Here is a 24,206-nt window from a genome sequence, read left to right as displayed (position 1 = left end):
GATTTGGCACACAAAGTCCCCAGCAGGCAGCTCTCAGGGACAGCTCGTGGACCAGCGGCCTTAACTTGTCCAGTCTCAAGGACCCATTCAGGCTATGCTATGCACCCACGGCTCTTTCAAGAATTCCCAGGTACCAGTGCTGGTGTCTGGGGTGTCCGGGTCTCTTCACATACAGTGAGATCCAAGGAACACACCAGACAGAATTTCCCTGAAGACCTAGATGTTTTTATCCCACTCATCCCAGAAAGAACAGGAAGAACTCCCAGCTCAGTTCTCCAACCACCATCTGCAACAGGCTGGGAACAAGTCTGGCTCTGCAGCATCGGAGCATCTTCCTCCTTCTGATCTGGTCCCAGGGACAGTCTGGCTGCCAGTGAACCTGGCAGAAAACGGCCTTCCTCCCTCAGGCCCTGCATTGTAAGCAAAAACTCTTATCCTGGCCCCGAGACAAGAGAGGAAGCTGCAGGCTAAGTAGAGTGTAGGTCCAGCCACACCACCAAGGGCCAGGGAAGACACAGACCAGGAAAAGGAGAGAAAATACAGTTTCTACAGCCTAGAGGTACAGGGACATGTCTGGGGAGGCCCAAATCACCAGTATCAGAGTGGCGTATTACTTACATGGTTCCTAATGTTCTTTTAGAGTCACAAATAAACATTATGATTTTTAATTTAAATTATTATTATTTTTTGCCCCTTGATGTTATTCTGTGCAGAGACTGGACCACATGGAGCCCCCTCTCATCTAAGAACCCCACATACCGGTTCCCTGAGAATCTCCAAAACCACAGGATGAGCTGGGCAGTTCCTGTGCTGTTTTACAGAGGGGGAATCTGAGGCTCAGAGGCATTCAGTGTCAAGCCCAAGGTCACGCAGCTGGGAAGCAGCAGAGCTGGGCCTGGAACCTGGCTCTGCCTGGCTTGTAGGCAGACGATCTTTCATACAAAATTCTGGAGTGAGCCCTGATCAAAGTCTCAAGCAACCCCAGGCTCAGAGATGTCTGTCTTGTTTGTCAAGGTATCCCCAGGCCCTGAACCCTCCATAAGTAGCTGCTGGATGAATGTGAGGAAGGCCAGGCACAGAGTCGGAGCTCAGTAAGGATCTGGAAGTGGAGGGAAGGGAGACAGGGGAAGGCAGGCTGGATTCCCAGCGGTTCCAGACACCCAGGATGCAGACATAGTCATAGTTAGAATGCAGGATGCGTCACCAGACAAGGCAGCTCAAGAGTCTATCTTCACAGTCACCTTTCTTAAGACACGCAACATAATTTCCAACACTGTCCTGAGCCTCAAGCCTACCTCCCTGTCCTTCCAGAAAGGGAAGGAGGCTGCTGCAGGAAGGTCCCAGGGGTCATGCTGCATCGGCCACCACTAAGATGAGCGACCAGCAGGTGTTCTGCTCACTTTCACCTTTCACTGCCCGCCTCTGGGCTGGCGCAGGAGGCCCAGGCTGGCCCAGCTCCACCACTAACCTGCCGCGTGGTCTTGGCTAGGTCCAGGGGCTACCGGGCCTCTGTCCTCCCAGCCAACAAGGAGAGGATGCCTCTGACCATCTGTGAGAGCCCTTCTGGTCTATGCCACTCGTATATGCCACCAAACCATCCCGAGGATCTGCATGAGCCAGCACCAGGCCCCTCTGGAAGGTTCAGAGCACTGGCCAAATCTGCCCGCCCCTGCTTCTCAACAGGGGATGTTTCTGTTCCTGTTCAACCAGCTCCACCCCTAGTCTCACTGGAGCAACAGAAAATGTCCCAGTTGTTTTGACAGCAGAAATTCTTTCTCAAGAAGGGCTGAGTTGAGCGTTTGCTTTGCTCAAAAATGGGAGATTGAGGTTGTAACTACATATTCAGATGCAAAAGCCCCCATCGGGGTCCTGGGGGGTCCAGAAGGGGAACTATTGGGGGTGAGGCAGGGGTGGACAAGGTTCCTGCCAGCCAGGGTCTCTGCCCAAAGTGGAAGGATGTGGGGACACTGAGCGTGTGCGTGTTGGGGGCGGGGGGGAAGGCGGAGTGTCAGGCAATATCCTGGTGCTGCTCCATTCTTACCAAACAAGTTATTTTGGATTTTAATAATAACTATGATAACTACCTTCCCTTCCCCTTGCCAAGTGTTCTCATTTCAAAATGGACTTAATGAGATCCCTTGGCAGAAGGACTTCTCAAAGCAATCGAAGATGCCATGCAGCCATGAGATGCCAGCAGAGAGAGGCACTTACTGGAGACAGATGAACAGAAACAGATTGGGGGCGGGGTGGCCCTCACGCACCTGCCGGGGGCTGAGCACAGCATTAGAACACGGCAGGTGCCGCCATATCTTTTATGTCACTGATGCTCTGCCAATACCCCTGTAAGGTCTCTCTTCCTCTGAAAAGATGTGAAATCTGGGTTTCAGACTTGGTTCCTAGGCTGTACAGCATCAAAATCTGGCACCTCCACTAATGAGCTGTGTGACTTCGGGCAAGATGCTGAACCTCTCTGATCCTCAGTCTCCCCACCTATCTGTAAGTGGGGATAGTAAGGATGACTTCTTTGGAGGGCTTTTGTGAGGATTGAGTGAGACATGGCCTGGGGAGCGCTGAGCATGTAGTAAGGGCTCCATGGTTAGTGCTCAGCAACTTGCTGGTGGTTAAATGGGTGGATTTGAACCCAGGTACCTGCCCGCTTCCATATCATCAATTCTCTCCACTAAGCTACAAGACCCTCTCACCTTGTGAAAGAAATGAAAGCCCTCAGAGGAGAGGGAGCCCACCCTCTCCTGTCCCTGGGGGCTGCCCTGCCTCCCTCCGGCTGGTGAGGAAGAAGGGGCCTCACTCACTCACAGCCTAGGCAAGCCCCTCCTCTTACGCTCCTCTCACCAACTCCAGGGTCTCACCCCTGCAGCTGATGGGCCCTCTGCCCCCTGCAGCACCCATGCCCCCACTCTCCTAGGCCAGCCCCACGCCCCCTCGGGAAAGCCTCAACATCACTCAACAAAGCCAGACAGAAACCTCCTTCAATCCCGCTTCCTCTCTGCTCAGAGATCTGATAGCATCTCAGATGTCATACACAAGGACGGAATTCTTGATCCCTGGCCCCCAAATCTCCTTCCCTCACAATCTTCTCTGCTGCAGCAAAGATCGCCACCACCCTCCCTGCTGTCCTGGCCAGAAATCTGGAAACCTTCCTCAGTACCTCTTCTTCCCTGCCCCCTCCCCTCCTGAACTACAGCCTGAACCAGCTCACTTCCCCCGGGCTCCCCTTCCTGCCTCAGCACCAGATCCCAGCCGCTGTGGCCTTCTGGCCTCCCCACTTCACCTCCCACCTCCCTAGTCCACCCACTCCATTCCCTCATGTCAGCCTCCTGAACATGCTCCCTCCGCTCTCCACGGTGACCATGGTAAACCCCAAACGTTCTGCCCTGGCCCTCAAGGCCCCCCTTGTGTCTCCCTACCTCCTTGCTCAATACCAGGCCGGCCATACTGACCCCACTATAGGCCTCAACCCTTCCAAGTTAGTTCCTGTCTCAGGGCCTTTGCATATGCTGTTCCCACTGCCTGAAATACTCTTCCTCCAGATCTCTATGGGGGGTGGGCTCCTTCTTTCGGATCTCTGCTCAAAAGCCATGGCTCCTTGGGGGCCTTCTAGCCACACTTCCTCTCAGCCTCCCTCTGCCACATCACCCTGTTCTCTGCCTTCACGCATTGATCAGGATTTACTGTTGGCATAGATCATCTGTCCCTCCCGCTGGCACACACTCTGTGGGGGCAGGGACTGTGCTTTTCTTATCTCGCACTGATGCTCAGGGCCCGGGCCAGGGTCTGACACAGAGAAGGGGCTGGATAAATAGTTGTTGAGTGAATAAGCATATGAACAACTGAATGAACAAATACATTAGAGGGCGAATGAGCACACAAGTGCACCATACGAACTCTCCAGGGCTCAGTGCGCTAATCTCTAAAGTGGAGGTGGCAAATCCCAGCGCCCACAAGGTGGTGATGGAGTTGAAGCCTGATGGACGGGGGCCCCGGAGAGGCTCAAAAACCTCTCTCTGGTTAAAACACTTCGGCCAGCAGAGACTCAGCAGAGGGAATCTCTCCTCAAAGCCTCCCTGCATAAAACACACTTAGAAGCCAAAATGCTGTAACCCAGATACGGCAGTTGAAGGTCTAGTGGAGACCGTGTGTAAGGACACGATTCGCTATGTTACCCAGTAGCCATGGCAACCAAAATCTTCAAGTTCAGTTCCATCTCACTTTAACTTTTTACGCAGAAATTTCTAAAAGGAAATGTTCAGATTTCTTTCACTGTGACATTCTATAGAAGAGACTTCCTTGTTTGGCTCCCAGAGGAAAAAATGCAAAATGTCAGATTCCTGTGAGATAAACTGGTTTGCAAAGAAAGATGTTTCATTTCATCTAAAACGTGAGTATTCCTGAGAGGAAGAACCAGATCACCATCATCATAAATAAAAAGCAAACAAAATACTGGAATGGACCCAGCATGTTAGCCTTCACTATTTCACTTGGTCATCCAGCAAACATTCATTGAATGCATATTCTGTGCCAGGCCCTGTGCTGGAGTCCAGTGGATAAAGCGGGGGGGAAAGAGAGATGAAGACTGCTGCCCTCTTGAAGCCCATGGTCCAAAAGGCTAGACATCTAATGAAAGAGCCTTCTCAGCAAGGAAGAGAAGGGAGCAATATGGTAGAGTGAAAGGACCGACGTACAGGATCACGTAGATCCATCACGCATTGGCTGTGTGACCCTGGGCAAGTCACTGCACCTCTCTGAGCCTTGATAAAATGGTGGTAAAAATACCACTTGATGGAGGTGCTACGTGAACCCAGTGAGAAGACAGAAAGTGCCTGGTGTGGTGTCAGACCCTGTTAGGCGTCACCGCACCCCAAGATTCTCAGAGCTGGAGTGAAACCCCAGAAGATGATGTGGCATTTGAACATCAAGCTGGAACCCAGACCTCATGTGTGTTTGAGGCAGGCCAGCCTGCTCTCAGCTTCCAGCTCCTATATGCACTCATGCTGTCTTCATACCTGAAACATCTCCGCTTCACCCTCTCTCCCACCCCTGCTAGCCCCAGCCTACCCGGAAAACCTATTCAACCTTCAAATGACCTGGTGAGTGGATGGCTAGGCATTTCCCCTGAAGATGCAACACACAAGGGCACAAAGATGTTTGCACAGGATGTTCACTGCGGTGCCGTTTATAGTGCACAAAACTGGAAATGACCTACATGTCCATCGAGAGGGGCCTGGTTCAATAAATGCAATAGAAGGAAAAATATAAAGCCATCAAGAGAATGAGACAGACCTGCTGTGCTGACAGGGAAAAAAATCTCATTATTTGAGTAAAGGAAAAATCAGGGCATAGAACACTATGTATAACAAGGTCTGACTGGTGCTAAAAAAAATGTGTGTGTGTGTGTGTATATATATATATGGAAAATACAGATACATGCACAGATAGTCTTATGTATGCAGAGAATACTTCTGAAAAGAGATGCATGAAACTGTCACCAGTTTCTAAGGAGGCAACTGCAGGTTGGAAGTGGTGGGGAGATGAATTTTTCTTTAGAGTGCTATTTTGCACTGGTGGAAATGTTTACTGTGTCTGTGTATTACTTTTTCAATTCAAAAAAATATACTACTGGAGTTCCCATCGTGGCACAGTATAAGCAAACCTGACTAGAATCCATGAGGACGAAGGTTCACTCAGTGTGTTAAGGATCTGGTATTGCAGTGAGCTGTGGTGTAGATCGCAGACGTGGCTCAGATTCCACATTGCTGTGGCTGTGGTGTGGGCCAGTGGCTACAGCTCTGATTCGACCCCTAGCCTGGGAACCTCCATATGCCATGGGTGCGGCCCTAAAAAAGCAAAAAATAAAATAAAAAAAACTATCTATTTTTAATTTGGACATCACTTGCATTAAAGTTCCTCCCTCTAAAAATGGACCTAATCTCCCCTCCAGTGTGTGGGGACATTCCAGGTATAGCACCATCACCTGTGTACCCATTAATGTGGGCAGCACCCCTCCTGGGAGGTGCAGACTGTGGGGCCCGCCCTCTGAGAGCCTGGTCCCTCGTGCTCACTCAGTACATGCTAGAGGAAAAAACGGCACCATTACCACCTGCATATCCACTTCCATTTTCTTAAGAGCTGTTCATTTTTACCAAGTCGCTATTTTTTTTTTTTTTTTTTTTTTTTTTTTTTTTTTTTTTTTTTGCTGCACGCATGACATATAGAAGTTCCTAGGCCAGGGACTGAACCCATGCCACAGCAGTGACAATGCTGGATCCTTAACTACCAGGCCACCAGGCAACTTCCCCAAGTCACTATTGCACATAGACTTCTCCATGCTGCCCAGTCTATACCCACTGTCTCACTGCCTTGGGTCAAGAACTCTCTCAGGCCGACTGACCAACCATGGAAGATGCTGTACCCAGATCCCCGGTCCCAGCTGGGCCCCCCCGACCGGGGGCCAGGGGTGCTGTCTGCCATAGCTCACAGCCCCCGCTTCTCCAACAGCAGACCTTGGCCATTGGAGGAATGGCTGCCCTGTTTCTCCAAGGTGGGCTTATTCCATGGTGCTATTGACTCTCAGAACTCCTCCAAGGATCGGGCCGACCCAAGCTCTCTGTCCTTAATTCACAACACGTGGATCCTTGTCTCTAGAACCAGCCTGAGATGGCCACCCCTTGGAATCAACTGGGGCAGACAGTTCTTTAAACACATTTGCTGGGAATCTACTGAAATCCTAACTCTGGGAGTGAGCAGTTTCAGCAAGGGGAATCTGAAAGAGCAACAGATATGTAGCCAAAATTGGAGAAAAGGATCCCTGTGGGGAGGGGGGTCCTATAACACCCATTTTACAGATGAGAAAACCAAGCCTCAGCTTAAAACCATAGAAGTAGATTTGAACCCTGCTCTCTCAGACCCCAAAGCCTTGACTCTTGGCTCTGTTCCTGCTGCTCAGCTGTGAGGAGCTTAACAGGCCTGGCCAGCATCAGAACAAGGGGGTTTTCAGGGATGGCTCCACATAGAACATTCTTCCAGGCTTCACCTGCCTTGTGCACAAACTGCCTGGTAGGCTCTAAAATAGAACTGCTAACGTGGTCAGGAAGCCTGGTCCCTGGGGGGCACCGCTCTTCAGCCAGCCGGTGCTGGGGCACACTGTGGCGCCTGGGTCCCACCAGGGCCAGCCCGGCATGAAGAAAATATGGGAAGCAGCCCTCCGACAGGCCTCCGGGGACTTCCTGTCCACCTGTGAGGAGGGGAACAACAGGAAGCCTGCCGCAAGGCCCGGGGCTGGGAGGCGGCTGATAGAGAAGAGTGAGGTCCACCCGCCTTCCCCTCTCAGCCCATTCTCAGGAGTGGACGGATGCCCCCACAAAGGTTGGGGCAGAGCAGGAAGCATTTGCTAGGCATCTTCTGTATGCCTGGCCCTGTATGAGCACCCGAGGAAAGAAGCGAACGAACAAGATACAGGCTCTATCTTCCAGAAGTCTACTTTTACGTACTCATCCACACGTTCAGTGCAAGAGACATTTATTGAGCACCTACTGTGTGCAAGTTCCATTCTAGGAACTGGGGGAACAAATAAGACACGTCCCAACACTCAAGAAGTTTCACTTTTCAGTCATCCATTCAGTCATCCATTCAGTCATTCATTCCTTCACTTGGCTCAGCATTGAATGAGCACCTACTGTAGGCCAAGACTCTGTGCTGGGAACTGGAGAGACAGAGGTGCACAAGGCAAGGCCTCTGATGATGGGAAGTTTCACTGAGTCATTCCTTCATTCCCTCTTTCTTTCATTCAGCTTCGCAGGCAATACTGAGCACTGCTGTATGCCTGGCTGTGGACAGAGATGTGAAAAAAGACACATCCTCCTGGAGAGGTTGCTGGGTCGCTCATTCATCGTCTGCCCACAGAATGAATGGGCCGCAAGCACTTAGTCACGTGACAAGGATAAAACAGTAAGGCCCAGTTGCTGCTTGTGGTCTCACTCGCCCAGTTCTTCCTTCTTCCTTCCTTTGGCACAATGAACATGTATTGAGTGCCTACTGTGTACCAAGGGTGCAGAGGTGCACAGGAGAGAATTTCCATCCTTCAAGAGCCAACTGTCATCCTTCACTCACTGTTTTTGGGTTCGAGTCTCTAAACATACATTGGGTACCTATTATATGTCAGGCCCTTGGGAGGCAGATGAAGGAGCCCTGATCGGGCCTGGCCCCAGAGGCACAGCAAAGCTGGTGCACGCACAGGGCTGAGGGATGCCTCAGCTCCTTCATCAGAACCGTGAGGGCCCTGCTGCTGGTTCCTCAAAAGTGAGGCACCCTCCCCATGAGCTGCAGAGTGGGGGCGATGGGGGGAAAATCGGCACCCAGAGAAGAGAAACCACTTGACACAAACACCGAAGGGGAGAAGTGGTGAGTGAGAAGGAGATGAATCAGACGGCTCAGTGAGAATTTTCAAGAACTCAAGGAATATTCTAAGTTTAGAGGAGTAATCAGCCCACAGCTTCCGACCATGGCATTTTCAACACCAGCCGAATGGCAGCCTGTTCATTTCCCTGGGATCCTCCACCCTCTCAGGCCAAAAGCTTGTCAGGAAAACATCCGGCTGTGCATCTAGTGCTCCCTGGAGCTATGGGGAGGTTTGTGTAGGCTTCACCCACGGGAAGCCCTTGGCACAGGGCCTGGCACATTGTAAGTGCTCAGTAAATGTCACCTTGTAATTTTACTTTTACTTCTGGCCGTGGCAGCTTTGAAACATGGATTCTTTGACACTCCTCTCATTGAGAGGTGGGGTCCATGTCCTCTCCCTCTGAATCTCGGGGGGCCTGTGATGCTTCCATCAACAGAGAATAGCAGCAGATGCCTGATGCTGCGTCCATCATAAAGGGTGATGCAGAATCTGTCCTCTTAGCACTGGGAGCCCTAAGCCACCACGCTGTGAGGAAGCCCAAGCTACAGCAGGTGCCTAGACAGCAGCCCCAGAAAGCTGGGCCTCCAGGTTGTCAGAGGCACCAGACAAGTGTGTGAAGAAGCCTCCAGCCCCAGCTGCTTAGGGCTCCCAGCTGACACCCCACATATCACGGAGCAGCTGTCCCCACAGAGCCCTGCCCAGTTTCCTGACCCAGCAAATATTATGAGTCCAGTAAATAGGGGTTGGCTTGTACCCCTATGCTTTGAGGTGCTTCCCTGTGACAACTGTTACCTGCCTCTCCAAGGCCCTGCCCTGCATGATGTGCATAATCTGGGAGGCTCCACCAACCCAGAAAGCATGGAAGAACTCCATGAACTGTAAAATCCTGTGCTCAGAGGAGCCCCTGGCATCACCACTGAGGACCCAGGAGGGCTCTGTTGCCTTCTGGACCCCACTTAACTCTGCAGCCCCGTAGCCAAGGCCACCCCCACTGCCCCTGCCAGCCTAGCCTGGGAGACTCTGCAGGCCACTAGAGCTGACCTGCACTCACATGGCAGGGCGCCACTTTGTTCCCAAGCTGGGACTTAGGTCACCCATCTGGGAGGAATGGACTGGAGGACAAAGGCTGCTTTCACCGGGCCCAGGCTGCTCTCGGCAAACACAGGCGGTTGGGAGCAGAGCAGGGAGCAGGCGGCCCCCGGCACACCCCTCCTGGGAAGATGGCCAACGGACCTGCGAGGGCCCAGGCGAGCTGGGGCAGCACTGGCATCTGGCAAGGGCCTTCCCTCCCTTTCTGGGTCTTTTCCAATCACACCTAAAACAAGGACAAGGCAGAGTACAGAGAGGCAATGAGGAAACATTGGGTACGTTCAATAGCTTTTGAGAGGTTAAAAAAAAAAAAAAAGGCCTCCCTAGGATTCCAGTCAAATATAAACATTAACAAACATGGGGTGGCGGAGGGGGGGCATTCCAAGGCAGCACGGAATCAAACCCCTGCTCCATCATGAGCAGCTGTGTGAGCATCTGCAAGTGACCCAACTTCTCTGAGCCTCAGTTTCATCATTTGTAAAATGGGGGTGATAATAGCAGCTCCCTCCCAGGACTACTGTGAGGATAAAATGAGGCAACCTAAAGTGCTTTGCCATGTGCCTGGCTGCTCTGGGCTGAACTGTGTCTCCCCAAAATTTATATGCTGAAGCCCTAATCCTAGCACCTCAGAATGAGACTGTATTTGGAGAGAGGGTCATTGAAGAGGTAATTAAGTAATTAGAAAAGGAGGCTGCTGTCCTTATCAAGAGGCACTCTGGACACACAGAGAGACACCAGGGGTGAGCACAGAGGCACTGCCATATGAAGACAAGCATGAAGGCAGCCCCTTTGCAGTCAAAGAGAGAGGTGAGAAACCAAACCTAATGACGCCTTGATCTTGGACTTCTGGACTCCAGAACTGTGGGGAAATTAATTTCTGTTGTTTAAGCTGCCTAGTCTATGGTATTTTGACAGGGCAGCTCCAGCAAATACATGCATTGACCCACAGGAAGAGGTGCATGAAGATTTCCTATGATTATATTATCACAGTCACATTGTAACAATGAAATAAGGTGTTGACATGAATGAGTTGGTATTAATACAGGTAGGTTTAATACAAAACATTAATATGACATTAAACAGAATATGTCTGCATTGTCCCTCCCTACCTCAGAATCTCTACATAAAACATCAGATTTCATTTAAAAGAAAGCAAAGACCTGGGCATCTACCCAGAGAAAACCATGACTCAAAAAGATACATGTACTCCAGTATTCACTGCAGCACTATATACAACAGCCAAGACATGGAAACAACCTAAATGTCCATCAACAGAGGAGTGGATAAAGATGTGGTACATATACACAATGGAATATTACTCAGCCATTAAAAGGAAAGAAATAACAGCACTTGCAGCAACATGGATGGACATAGAAATTATCATGCTAAGCGAAGTCAGTCAGATGGCGAGACACCAACATCATATGCTATCACCTACATGTGGAATCTTAAAAAAAAGACACAAGAACTTCTTTGCAGAACAGATACTGATTCACAGACTTTGAAAAACTTATGGTTTCCAAAGGAGAGAGGTTGGGGGGTGGGGGGATGCTGGGGGTTTGGGATGGAAATGCTATAAAATTGGGTTGTGATGATCATTGTACAACTATAAATGTAATAAAATTCATTAAGTAATTAAAAAGAAAGAATAGCCATCATCAAAAAGTTTATTGAAAAAAAAAAAAAGGAACTAAACTTTGATTCAAATCTTCCGTAAAAGAAAGGATTTTCAATTTAGGAAGCACAAATAAAGAGCTGGGTCCCAAAGGGAACTGTAAAAAAAAAAAAAAAAAAGAAGAAGAAAGCAAAGCATTTTCTCCCTTTTTTGGCCATGCCTGTGGCATGTGGGACTTCCCAGGCCCGGGACTGAACCCACAACCCAAGCCACAGCAGTGACAATGCCTGTTCCTTAACCCACTGAGCCACCAGGTAACTCCAGCAAAGAGTTTTCTGAGACTAATAATCTGGACCAGATTCCTAGACAGCTTTCTCCTCTGTGCATGACTTCACCCTGGAGGAAATATTTACATTGTGTTCTAGCTCCAAACAAAGGTACCTCAAATCTCCCACTTCTTCCAGAACTTTCAAGCCTCCATATTTACTGGTCCCACAACCTGAATGTCCCTTCCCCCTTGTCCTACTCAGGCTTTAAGACCCAGCTCAGGGCCCAGCCCAGAAAAGGCACTGGATATACGTGTACAGCAAGCCAACTCATGGATGAAGATGCTAGGCCCAGAGAGGGGCACACGTCACAAGGTCGAGCAGGACCAGACCCCAGCATCCTGGCTCTCAAGCCAGTGATGCTCCCCCTCCAGCCAAGGCTGCCTCCACCCTCCCCCCGCCCATGCTGCCTCAGACATGAAAACCCTGCCTTCATTCAGTGAAACTCCCAAGGCCAAGTGCCTTTTCAACACTGAGAATCTCTTTGCCCACCAGTGACAAAAGTGGGTGGTGGAATGGGCATCAGCTGGCATCAAGCTTTCGTGTCTCCATTGCTAAAGGACTGAAGCCGGATTTGCTACTAAAAAAAAAAAAAAGAAAAGGTTCAGCTTCTCTCCGACCAGCATCTTAGGATTTAGCAAAACTTAGCAAAATTCATTCCACTGTTTACATTCCATACTATACCTACCCTCCCGATATTAGATTTTCCAGCTATAGTAACTGGAGGTTTGGGGCTGGCCTGGCTTATCCCACAGAGACTGCTATTGGAGGCAGCACTGTTCTCATGACACCTTAGCCTTCACTGGCCTTAGAACTCAAGCAGCCGGAGACCTGAGGGGCAGAGAGCCACCAGGACTCCAGTATGGAAATCCAGAAACCCAATTCTGAGGCCTTCCCTCTGTGTAACTTTAACCAAGTCAGGTATCCTTAGTATCCCCATCTGTAAAATTGGGGTGACCAGAGCATCTGCCTCTCTGGAGAGGGTTACTACATATGCTCAGGTCTGGAAAGAAGGTATCCTGTGTCTGCTTTAAAAAGGCAGCCACCCACCAAGCAATTTGTTAAAACAGGAGCGCCCTCTAGTGTCCGGATCTGGAAATCACTCTGCCAGGGAGGCCCCCCACCCACATCTTTTATCAAGTCAGTTTGGATAATATCCTTGGGAAGAAATGTAAGGTACAGGCTCCCATTTATTTAGTACCTGTGATGTGCCGGGTGCTCTCCCCACTGGTCTCCACAATGAGAAGCTGACATAATCTCCAACTGAAAAGGGGGGGTTATTCATCCCTAGATGAGGCTCAGAGACAGGAAGCCACCTGCTCAAGGTAACACAGCAGGGAAGGCTGGCTTCAGACCCGTCTGCCTCCAAAGCTCCATTCTTTACTGGACCCTTAGAATTTGGAGATTGTGCACAGTGAAGAAAAACAAAAACAAACAAAACAAACAAAAAACCTTAAGGAGAATCCAGCTCGATACTACGTACCAATAGAGAAACTGAGGCCCAGAGAGGGAAGGCAATTGCCTCAGGGTCACACAGCAATTACACCTCAGACTCCTGGCTCCGATAAGTGTTTTGCCCACCCCTCCAGAGCATCTAACCTGAATTTATCATTCCTTTTGGCAGTCTCTGGATTGGTGCATCCCTTCTAAAGGGTCTAAGCCCTGGAAGGTCTGAAACCCAGCAATGGCTCCTTTGGGACTGCAAGGGCTGCCAGCCTGAGGGATCTCCAACTGGAAGCAGGGAAGCCTGTTCATTTCAGCCCATCAGCCTGAAGTCCCCAGTGGCACAGAGAGTGGCCGAGGCCCACCAGGACCACGGAGTGACTTTCCATGCCTGGGGAGTCATTAGCACCTGAGAGCAGGGTTCTCTCTTCATTTATGTTAAGGATCCTGCAGACTAAGGGGAGGGGGGAGGGGGGCAGTGATCCTGCCGGGTAAGGGCCATGCCAGGTGGGAAAAGAGCCGCAAATTGTTACAATGAAGGAGGTGCCAAGAGGAGCTGGCCTGGGTCCAGCTGAATCCCATAAACCCCAGGGTGGAAGTGAGCAGGGCCTCCCAGTGCTTAAAAGGCTCTGAGAGCCTCTCTCTGGGGGCTCAGAACTGCCAGGAAATATTCACGAGGCTCAGTGGCTGAATGCTCACGGGAGGTCTTTTCAAATTCCCACCAAGGCGTCTCAACTACCTTCAGCTACGGGCAGGGTAGGAATTACCTTCCATTGTACAGATGGGAAAAGAGAGGCCAGGGAGGGGATGGGCAACGTGTGATGGACGGGCAAATGGACATTTCAAACTCACCAAATCCGAGGCCGAATCTCCATCTGGCCCCAGACCCTCTCCCCCTGCAGCTCTTCTAAGGGACATCAAGGACAGCACTGTTCTTATGACTGTTGGGCCCCAAATCCACAGTGTCTGCATGGTTCTCAATCCCACCCACACCTAATCCATCAGCAAGCCCTGACAGCAGACCTGCACAGCAGACCCAGCATCCGTCCACCTCACCGCCTCCTCCGCTGCCCCTGGTGGGAGCCACGGTCACCTCCCACGTGCACAGCTGCAGAGGCTCCTGGTGGTCTCCCTGGTTCTGCCTCTGTCCTGCTCTAGTCTGTTCAAGTCAGACTGTGTCCCTCCTACGGCAGGCGACCCCCCTCCACAGCTCCGTCCCCTTTAGATCACAAGGCAAAGGTGTTTTTTTGTTTGTTTTCTTTTCTTTCTTTCTTTTTCTCTTTTTGTTTTAATTTTTAGGGCTGCACATGTGGCATATGGAAGTCCCCAGGCTCAGGGTCCAATCAGAGCTGCAGCTGTTGGTCTACACCACAGCCACAGCCATGCCAGATCCAAGCCACATCTGCAACCTAAACCACAGCTCGAGGCAATGCCGGATCCTTAACCCACTGAGTGAGGCTGGGGATCGAACCCACATCCTCATGAACACCAGTCAGGTTCTTAACTCACTGAGCTACAACGGGAACTCTCACAGATAAAGTTGTTTGAGAGGCTGCCAGGCGCTGCATGACCTCGAGGGCTCCCGTCCCCTCACTCACTCTACTGCAGCCATGTTGGCCTCCTTCTGGTCCCACAAAACTGCCTGTGCGCTCGGACCTCGGGGCCTTTGCCCTGGCTGCCACCACTTCCCCCAAGTTCCCCCGACCTATTCCCTCCCCTCTTCCAAAGTCTCTGTTCAAATGTCACCTTCTCAGGGCATGGCCCCTGCCATCCCTGCCCATCCAAGCCCTCCTGAGCTTTCTGACCCGCTTCCGTCCTTCTTTCCCAGCCGCCCACCTCCTGACATACTATTCACTGTTCTTATGTGTCAAGCCTGCTGTTCACTGCCTAATCCCCCATTGGAAGGTTAGTCTCCGAGGCAGGGATTTTTAACTGGCTGGTTCACTGACCATCCCAAACACTGAGCACAGGGCCTGCCACGGGCTTTCAATTGAATTGAATTGAGGGCCCAGCAGGTGTCTACACAGGCATCAGTTGCTAACATGTTTTTAGGACCGACAATGGCCCTGGGATCATAGGTATTGCCTCACGGGGCCTCCAGGACCTCCCGCCAGGGAGATGTTATTCTTATCCCCACTCTACAGATGGCAAAACTGACTTTGTGAGAGGTTAAGAGATTTGCCGGAGGCCCCGGCTCAGTGGCGACTAGAGGCCAGGAGGGCCTGACAGCAAGACCCAGCTCTCCACCCCGCAACTGGGTTTACGAAGGCGCTGGTGACTCGAGTCTCATGACACAAGCTGCCTGCAGCCCAAACCTCAGCCCCAATTCCCACAGCACAAAAATAGTCACTTCTTCTATTTCAGCCACAGACGCTGCAGAGCCAGACCTGACCCTTAGCACAGACCGAGGCAGCCAAGCTCTGAGATTCAGGACCTGGCAGTAAAAATAACAGCAGTTGCAGCAATGATGGTGAACAGGCCTGTGCTGAGTGCCAGACACCCCAAACTAAAGCCCACAGCCATTTAGTCCCCACAACCCCTTCCACACGCTGAGTCGGCCAGGTGGTCCAACAGCCTGTGTCTACTGAGACATACTATGTGCTGGGCATTGTGCCAGGGGCTGATAAAGATGGGCATCCTTCCTGCTTGAGGAAGGCCATACCTCCCCATCTTCAAACCCCAGCTCTGCCCCTAACTGGCTGGTCTGTATTGAGAGGGCATGCGACCTCCTGGTCCCCATCTCTAAAATAATAACACCTGCCTCTTGGGGCTGTTGTGAGGATGAACTGCAATGCTCCACAAGCTAGGGCTTGGAGGGTGAGAGAGGAATGCGTGTCCCTGTCTCATGACTGGTATTATTATTCCTGGAGGTGATGACAGGCTGAGGGAGGGACAAAGCTAAGTAAACAAGCAGCCAGGAGGCCAGGGGGAGAGAATGGCCAGACTAACCACATTCAGACATTTGGACATTTTTCCACCCACAAAAAAAAAAAAAAAGTCTGGGCTTGGATTTGAGCATGGGAAGAAGCTTACCAATCACCGTAGAAAACAAAGCACTTTTCCCACCAATGCACGGAGATGGGACCATCAAACTAGAGAGTCTGGCGAGGAGGCATCTGAAAAGAGGCTAAAGAGGCACCTGCCACCACCAGCAGAGGGGTCCATCCCTGTGTCACGTAGCGTCTTCCTGAAGAAGCTGTCTGAAGTGACACCCTGGCTGTAGGTGACACAGGGTAACAGGTGGCCAGCCAGGGGTCTGCTCCCAGGCTCTCCAGGCAGGCTGGCTGGGCAGCCGCAGGGAGTCTTGGAAAGTCCGGGGTGTGTTGGCCACTGTATCAAAGCCCCCCACCCTCCCCAAAAAGAACCTCTAGATAGTGGCGGACAAATTGCCTCAACCCATGGGCTTCGGTTTCCCCATCTGAGAAACGGGAAAGCGAGGCTCAATGAAGGCATGAAAATAACACAGACTGAGACCCATGCTCAGTATAGGCTCTGGCCCTTTCCAGCTGGGGGAACTTAAATGAGCGGCTTAACTTCTCTAAACCTCGGGTCCCCTAATTGCAATATGGGGGGAATAATGAGAGCCACACATGCAGTTATAGGTCCTGGGGAGGATGTAATGACACACCCACGAAAGACACTTTGCACGAGCTCCAGACGCTCTGAGTGCTCAGCAGCAATGGTGGCAGTGATGGTGGCCCCATTGTTATTATTGTTGCAAGCGACAACCACAAGCAACCAGCTTGGTGCCAAGGCCCCGACAAGGCCACCAGCCTTGGTTCCCGTCTGGCCGGGTTATCTCAGCAACAAAGGAGGTTAAGTAACTCAAAACAGCCGTGGCGGGGTAGCCACCAGCTACAGTTACTAATGATTTGAAGCAGAAACTTAATCTCCTCCCCCACTTCCCAGCTGGGAGGTGATAGGGCTTGACAGAGGGTGCGGTTTCTCCCCCCAGAATAGAACTGCAGCTACGTGGGGTCGGGGGGGGGCGGGGGTCGGCCGCCTACAGGAAGCCACCAACATACCGCTGACAAATGACGAACTCTGCAGAAAGCTGCTGCAGCCCACACATGGCCCCACTTCTAAGAAGCTGACTTGGGAAATAACCTGAAAAGGGAATGCAGATTTAAGGCTGAGAACGACTGTCACTCAGCTGTGTGTGGCATGTCCACCTGCGGGAGGAAATCAAGGCTGATGACACATGTGGGTTTTAAGCAGCCATGAAACGTCATGTTTACAGACAATTTCTAAATGACGTGGGCAAACGGTTGGGTTATCAGTGGGCATACAAATTGAGGAGTATTCTGCTCTCATTCGTTCACTGCGATGGATGAAATGTTGAGGCAAAATACATCATGGGACCCTGACTTGGATCCTGAAATAGGAAAAGGGCATCAGTGGAAAATTTGGTGAAATCTGAAACAAGGATGGTTTCTCAAGCTTGGTGTGACTGTTGCTTGGGGGGAGATCATTTTTGGTGGCGGTTTTGGGGCGGGGGGGTTAGGGGCTGTCCTGTGCATTGTGGGATGTTTAGCAGCATTCCTGACCTCCACCCACTAAGATGCAGCCCCCCACTTCAGCTGTGACAATCAAAGAATGTCACCAGATGTTACCAAATGTCCCCTGCAGGTCGCCCCTGGATGAGAACCACTGGAATAAAGTGTGGAGTTTAGTTAACAGCACTGCACTGAGGTTAATTTCTTGCCTTGGGCAAATGTACCATGGTTGTCACAGTAAGATGCTAACATGAGGGGAAGTTGGATGAAGGGTACACAGGGATTCCCCTGACCATCTTTGCAATTTTTCTATAATTCTGAAAGGATTCCAAAGCAAAAATTTATGAAGAGGCGACATGGAGCAGAAACCCAAGAGCAGTTAGGGGACCGGGCTGAAGGGGCGATGGGCAAATGTATGTCCTGTACCGCACATATGGACGGCGCAGATGGGGAGGGCCACGCCTAACTCATCCAGACCCTTAGAGCAGTCAGTGTTTGGCTGGTCAAGGTCCATCTGACATGGCTTCCTGGGAAAGAGGAAGAGCTTGCGTGGCTGGTTTCCCTGGCAACCAGCCCCCATCCTTAGGTGCAGGCCAAAAGTCATCTCATTAACGTACTCTCACGGGTGACTATTTAGACACCTTTAAACACTCTTATCACTTAGGAAATTCCAAGGGTTTGGGGAGCTCTGTGCCAGAAACAGGAACAAAGATCAAAAATATATTTCTCACAATAAATCACAATACCACGGCCTCCCTAACACTAGAGCCTAGTGCCCATGAGCCCAGCACATCAAGGTCATCAGGACCTGGTGGGCGGCAGAATCCCCAAAAACAAATGACTAGGGGCTTCTTGTTTTCTTTCTCACGCTCTTCAAAATTGTCCAAGTTTCCTACCAAGTCCATTCGGAAACGAATCCGACTAGGAACCATGAGGTTGCAGGTTCGATCCCTGGCCTGGCTCAGTGGGTTAAGGATCTGGTGCTGCCGTGAGTTGTGGTGTAGGCCAGCAGCTGTAGCTCCGATTGGACCCCTAGCCTGGGAACCTCCATATGCCATGGGTGTGGCCCTAAAAAAAGACAAAAAGGGAGTTCCCGTCGTGGCGCAGTGGTTAACGAATCCAACTAGGAACCATGAGGTTGCGGGTTGGATCCCTGCCCTTGCTCAGTGGGTTAACGATCCGGCGTTGCCGTGAGCTGTGGTGTAGGTTGCAGACGCGGCTCGGATCCCGCGTTGCTGTGGCTCTGGCGTAGGCCGGTGGCTACAGCTCCGATTCAACCCCTAGCCTGGGAAACTCCATATGCCGTGGGAGCGGCCCAAGAAATAGCAACAACAACAACAATAACAAAAAAGACAAAAGACAAAAAAAAAGACAAAAAGACAAAAAAAATAAATAAAAAATAATAAAATCAATTTATGTCGCCTTATGTTTACAGGACGAAAATATTCAAAAGTCAGTGAGCAAAGGAGATACCCTGGGAGGGTCTCCTGTTTTTCAGCTGCCGCAGGGGACTTGGGAGGGAGAGGAGATGAGGGTGGGGGCAGTGGCTGAAGGACAATGTTTCCTAAAGTCGTATTTTTAGGAGCTCCGGAAAATTCCCTGGGTGAGAAGGCATCTGAAGTATTTGCAAACATTCAGCAGCGGGGAAAATAATATTTCCCAAGTCTTTCTTTTTGGGGCGTTCTCATCCTGGTGGCAAGTGTTCTGGAACACTGAGACCCACCTGTGACGAGTTTCCACTAGGCCCCTCTGCTCAAGGAGCCCTGATGAATATTACGTAACCCACCACCACCCACTGCCTGTCCCTTAGTTTCACAGATCGGGAAACAGAGGCTCAGAGAGGGGAAGCAACTTGCCCGGGGACACATGACAGGTCAGTCTCAGAGTCAAAACAAGATCTGAAAAGCACTTTATACCCCCACAAACCACTTCCACCTGGGTTTCCTGCTTTTTGGCATGTTGCCAGAAAAAGTTTTGGGTTTGGTTTTGTTTTCTGTTTTTTCTTTTTTCTTTTCTGTTATACAGAGGAGAGAATGCAATGCGGGGGTTCCAACTTTTGACTTTTGCTTATTAGGAAGTTCATGGAAAGATAAAATCTATTCTTTCATCTCATAAAAGACAAGACATTTTTATATGTACACAAAGGCAAGAAGGATGTAATTTCAGAATAAAAGAATAGTCCTGTACATAAAAGAAATGTTGCTGTCTGGAAAGCTCACTAACATGCTCCTTATTTTGCTTGTTTTTCCGAGGACTGGGGGAGGTAGGGGGCGGCCACTGTGCCCCCTGATCCACCGCAGGCAGGACCCCCTGCTCTTCTACGATCCCCCTCTGCCTCCCAAACCAAACTCCCATCCCTCTCCCAACACGCCCTTGTCCTGAAACAACTGCCATTTCTTAAAGAAAACAGAGACGCTGCTGGCCAGACAGAGCCAGGGAGCAGAGTTGGCAGGAGTCGGGAGAAGAAAAAGGAGATGCCAGTCGGCCGGCTGCACTCACCCAGAGGTACCGCAAGAGCTTCAACAGGCTGGGGCAGTAATAATACTCCATTTCTGGAGCCCTGGGTTATGCCGCCTGCATCATGCAGCTTCCAGTCTCCCTCTGGAGGGGGCGGCTCTGCCTGCGGCTTGTCACGCAGGAGTCAAGTTCAAGGCGGCATGAATCATTCAGGGGCCGGCTGGTGGCCAGGGGACCGGCCAGATGCCCCGCTAACCAGCACTAACCAACACGGGGTGCCTCTGGGGCAGGGAGCCCTGCCTGGAGCATCTTCCAGAGGGCGGGCCCAGGGGTGGCCCCTCCCTAACCCAGATGAGTGGTGGGGACCCTGGGCCCTCCTGGGGCTGCCTGGACCTGGGGGTTTTCAGCTGAGCGGCAGGAAGAGGAAGAAAAAAGCCCCATAACCGAGTGTGTGTGTGTGCAAGAGTGTGTCCTGTGAGTAAAAACTTCCCCAAAAAACTGCACACAGAGGAGAGGTTCCCCCCCCCCCTCAACTCCTTCCACATGAAAGAAATATATCAATTCAGGATCCCATCGACGGCCCACATGGCCCCGCCCAGCTTCAGTCAAGTTCCTTCTGACTCAGCTAAGCTTCTGAGCAGCCCTGGAGGAGCTTGGTTGTCCCCATTTTACAAAGGGGGGAAAAGGAAGGCTCAGAGAGGACCAGGGACTTGGCCAAGGTCACACAGCAAGGTGGAAACTGAGACAAGAGTAGAACCCAAGCCTCCCAACCAGTCCTGGCTTTTGTCTGCTCCTGCAGGGACAGCCCAGCGTGGGGGCCAGGGATGTTGAGGAAGGGAGAGACCGGCTCCCAGAGTCACCACCTGCCAGCTGGGGGGTGAGGAGCAGGGGGAGGGTGGTCAGGGGAATATCCATAGAAATTAAAAATTCAAATTAGAGCACACCTAAGGGCAACCCAAAGAGACCCTTTTGGGGAGTTTCCTTCGAAAGAGTGTGATCCTGGCAAGTCACTTTCCCAAGTCACTTCACCTCCCTGAGCCTCAGTTAGGCCCTCTGTAAAATGGGATGGATTACCCCCACATTCCAGGATTTTGTGCATCGGATGAGATAGAATAATACCAAAACCTCTCATTTAGTCCCCATGGTGCTTTGGTGGGGGAAACGTTATCATCTCCCCCAACCACATGAGAAAATGAGCTCAGAGCAAAGGGAGCTGCTGAGGTGAGCGGCAGGGGCAGCCCCGGGGCCCCAGCCTAACACCACCTCTGTCAGGCCAGGCCAGGGCAGGGCCCAAGCTGACGGACATCCAGTGAGCGGCCAGGCAGGGAGGGGGTGCAGGCCCCTGGCAGAGGTGCCAGGCTCCCACCCCCAGGCCCAGGGACCATACGTGCCGCACACATCAGCCCCGCAACCCAACACAGGGCAGAGCAGCTGACAGGAAACCCACATGGACACCAGCGGGGAAAGCTGAGCTCAGCAGCTGCAGAAACCATAGGGTGAACTTCAAAGCTCTTCAGAAGCAGCCCTGTGGCTCCTCCACCAACATCCAAAGGGCAAACGGCCCCGCCACTCATGGCCCCACAGACAGCCAGTTGGGGGGCTGGTCCCAGCTGATGGTGTAGCTGGAGGTATAGCCGAGCCCCTGCCCACTGACTGACTGATGGACAGTATGGTGGAAGGCTGGGCCCCAAGGGCCCAGGGCTAGCAGGACGGCAGGGAGGTGGTCTTTCTGACCCTGAATAACACGGGGAGGAACTGTCCGTCACTGCTGGGAGCCTGGAGGCTGCTGATGGCCGGCCAACTACTCAGCCTCCCACTGAACAAGAGAGAAATGGGCTGGAAGGTACAGAGGGGATGACAGACATGGGGGGGTACTGGACCACTGAGAGTGATGGGGAGACTCCCAGGCAGGAAAAGGAATGGCACCCGAAGAAAGTCAGAGACATCGAGGAGACAGTGGGGAGAGGCAGCCTAGGACAAAGAGCAGAGCACAGCAGGGAGTGAGCATGGAAGCGGGTGGAGGAGTGGCAGAAAGACAGAGCAGGGAGTGAAGAATAAAAAGAAACTCAAAAAATCAGGCCTAGCAAGTTCAAGGTGAGGACAGAGCTGAGCCCTGATGAGGCGGGTGGGGGTGGACAGGCATCAGTGATGGAGCACTCCCCCAGCCTCCCCGCAGCCCACTCCCAGCCTGGAAGTGGCCACTGTCACCAGGTCACACTCCAGGAACATTGGGCCCCTGCTGCACCCCTACCACAGGCCAGACATGACCCCTAACCAGTGCAGTTTATCTCACTCAGCTCGGCTGGGCTGGTCCCATTTGCCACCTGGCCAGGAGGACCACACGCACGCGCAATGGTGATGATGCCCTGGCTCCCCATCCCTCCCACCCAGGCCACTGCCCACCTTTACCTTTTGCCCCTACACCTGCCCCCACCCCCCTCCACAGGGTGAGCCAGGTGACCACAGGGACTTTGCTGATACTATTCCCCAGTTGGAAGCCGTCTTCCTCCCTGTAGTGGATGGGATAGCGCCTCCCCCCAAAAAAGTATGTCCACCCAGAAACTGTAAATGGGACCTTATTTGGAAAAAGGTCTTTGCCGATGTAATTAAATTGAGGATCTTGTGCTGAGATTATTCTGGATTACCCTGGGTTGCCCTAAATCCAGCGAGTATCCAGAAGAGAAGACACACCCTCAGGGAAGGTTGCCATCAGGACAGAGTCAGAGGCTGGAGGAGTGTGGCCACTAAAGCTGGACTAGGCCAGGAAGGACCCCGCCCCCAGACTCCTTGAAGGGAGCAGGGCCCTGTGACACCTGAATTCCTGACCCAGACTCTAGAGCTCTGGGTAAGTGTCTACTGTTTCCCAAGCCACGAGGTGTGGAGACCCACGGTGGTGGCCCCCAAAAAACATGCACAGTCCCCCTCCTCATACTGGGTCTCTCCCTCCAGAGCCCATAACCCAGTCACAGGGTCCCCCCACCCCCTACACCTCTCCTGGTGATTCCACCTCCTTTTATCCCTCCTCCAAGGTCAGTTCCCCAAGGCCCCCCTATCCTGGTCAGCCTGGCTCCCATGTCTAGCATGACGCCCGGACACAGTAGGTCTTCAGGCATCTCTTATCAATGTCATTCATTCCTTCCAAAACAGACTGAACGGACAGGCAACCTATATGCCAACCTACTCAGAGGGCTTAGCTTTGAGCAGAAACTTCTATAAAAAAGACAAGAGGTAGTTAAAATCAACATCTGCATTCAGAGAGGAAACTGGGGATGGAGAATGGCAGCCTCCAGACATGATTATGTTTGGGTGTCAGGGCTTTTTTTTTGCGGCGTGTGTGTGTGTGTGTGTGTGTGTGTGTGTGTGTGTCATTATTTTATTTGAATTAGTTGCCAACTCTGAAGTGTGGGAAGAATGGCGAGTCAGCAATGCAGATTTCCGGCATCTCTGGAAATGCAGGTGGCCGGGCCCATGGGTCTGCATTTCTGAGTGGGGCTGGATCGGCCACATTCCCCGGCACCCCATGGCCAGGCCCAGACCATCCCTGACCCTCCCGGGCATCTGAATTTCTCCGCCCTCTAAGAAAGCAGATAGCCCGCTCACTCTCCTGTGCACCCATCCCATTCAGGCCCTGTGCCCCTGGACACAGCCCCTCCTGAGAACACTGGAAGCACCTGACAGGCCCCACGTGCCTGCCGCCTGTGCCCATGGCTTGGCCTTCAATGCCCTTCACCGTACAGCCACCCTGTCCTGTCACAGTGACACCCATTCCTCAGTCATGTCCCAGCCTTTGCTCAGGAAGGGCCCTCTGCCAGGCAGGCCCTTCCCATCTGTGGAAATGCAGCCATCTTTTTTTAGGGGGGACTTTATTTTTCTAGGGCCACATCTGCAGCCTGTGGAGGTTCCCAGGCTAGGGGTCAAATCAGAGCTGCAGCTGCCAGTCTTCGCCACAGCCATAGCAATGCAAGATCCAAGCCACATCTGTGACCTACATCACAGCTCTGGACAACACCGGATCCTTAAATCCACTGGGTGAGGCCAGGGATCAAACCTGAGTCCTCATGGATACTAGTCAGGTTCATTACTGTTGAACCACAAAGGGAACTCCAGAAATGCAACTATTTTTTAAGTCCAATGCAAACAGCACAATCCAGGAGGTCCTCAAAGCGAGCAAGCAGGAGTCCTTGGGCCTCCTATTCAGGAATGTCAAGGTGCTTCTCATGACAAGAGACTGTCTTCCCTGCAGGGCTATGGCTCCCCATGGGCAAGGCCTGGGTCACCTTGGAGGTCCCAGGGCCTGGCATGCAGCCCAGCACTTAGTAGGCACTCTATAACTGTTTCCTGAAAGGCAGAGGATTCCCAGTTCTCTC

At 51.8% G+C, this 24,206-nt stretch overlaps 1 protein-coding gene across 2 annotated transcripts in view; it reads right to left on the bottom strand.

Moving 5' to 3' along the window:
* Window positions 1-24,206, bottom strand: part of KIAA1671 (KIAA1671 ortholog) — a 195,085-nt gene that overhangs the window by 81,889 nt on the left and 88,990 nt on the right. Inside the window, exon 1 of one of the 2 annotated variants that reach the window (XM_047762199.1) lies at window positions 19,882-20,233. The exons of the other annotated variant lie outside the window; for it this stretch is intronic. Within the exon in view, the coding sequence (XP_047618155.1) occupies window positions 19,882-19,932 (51 nt within the window). The 5' untranslated portion in view covers window positions 19,933-20,233. Of the gene's footprint in view, window positions 1-19,881; window positions 20,234-24,206 lie in introns of those variants that run through there. 2 annotated transcript variants of the gene reach the window in all.

This window comes from Phacochoerus africanus, chromosome 15, assembly GCF_016906955.1.
Source record: "Phacochoerus africanus isolate WHEZ1 chromosome 15, ROS_Pafr_v1, whole genome shotgun sequence".
Taxonomy (NCBI): Eukaryota; Metazoa; Chordata; class Mammalia; order Artiodactyla; family Suidae; genus Phacochoerus; species Phacochoerus africanus.
Note: the sequence above shows the minus strand (reverse complement) of the source record. Positions and strands in the feature narration are given on the sequence as shown.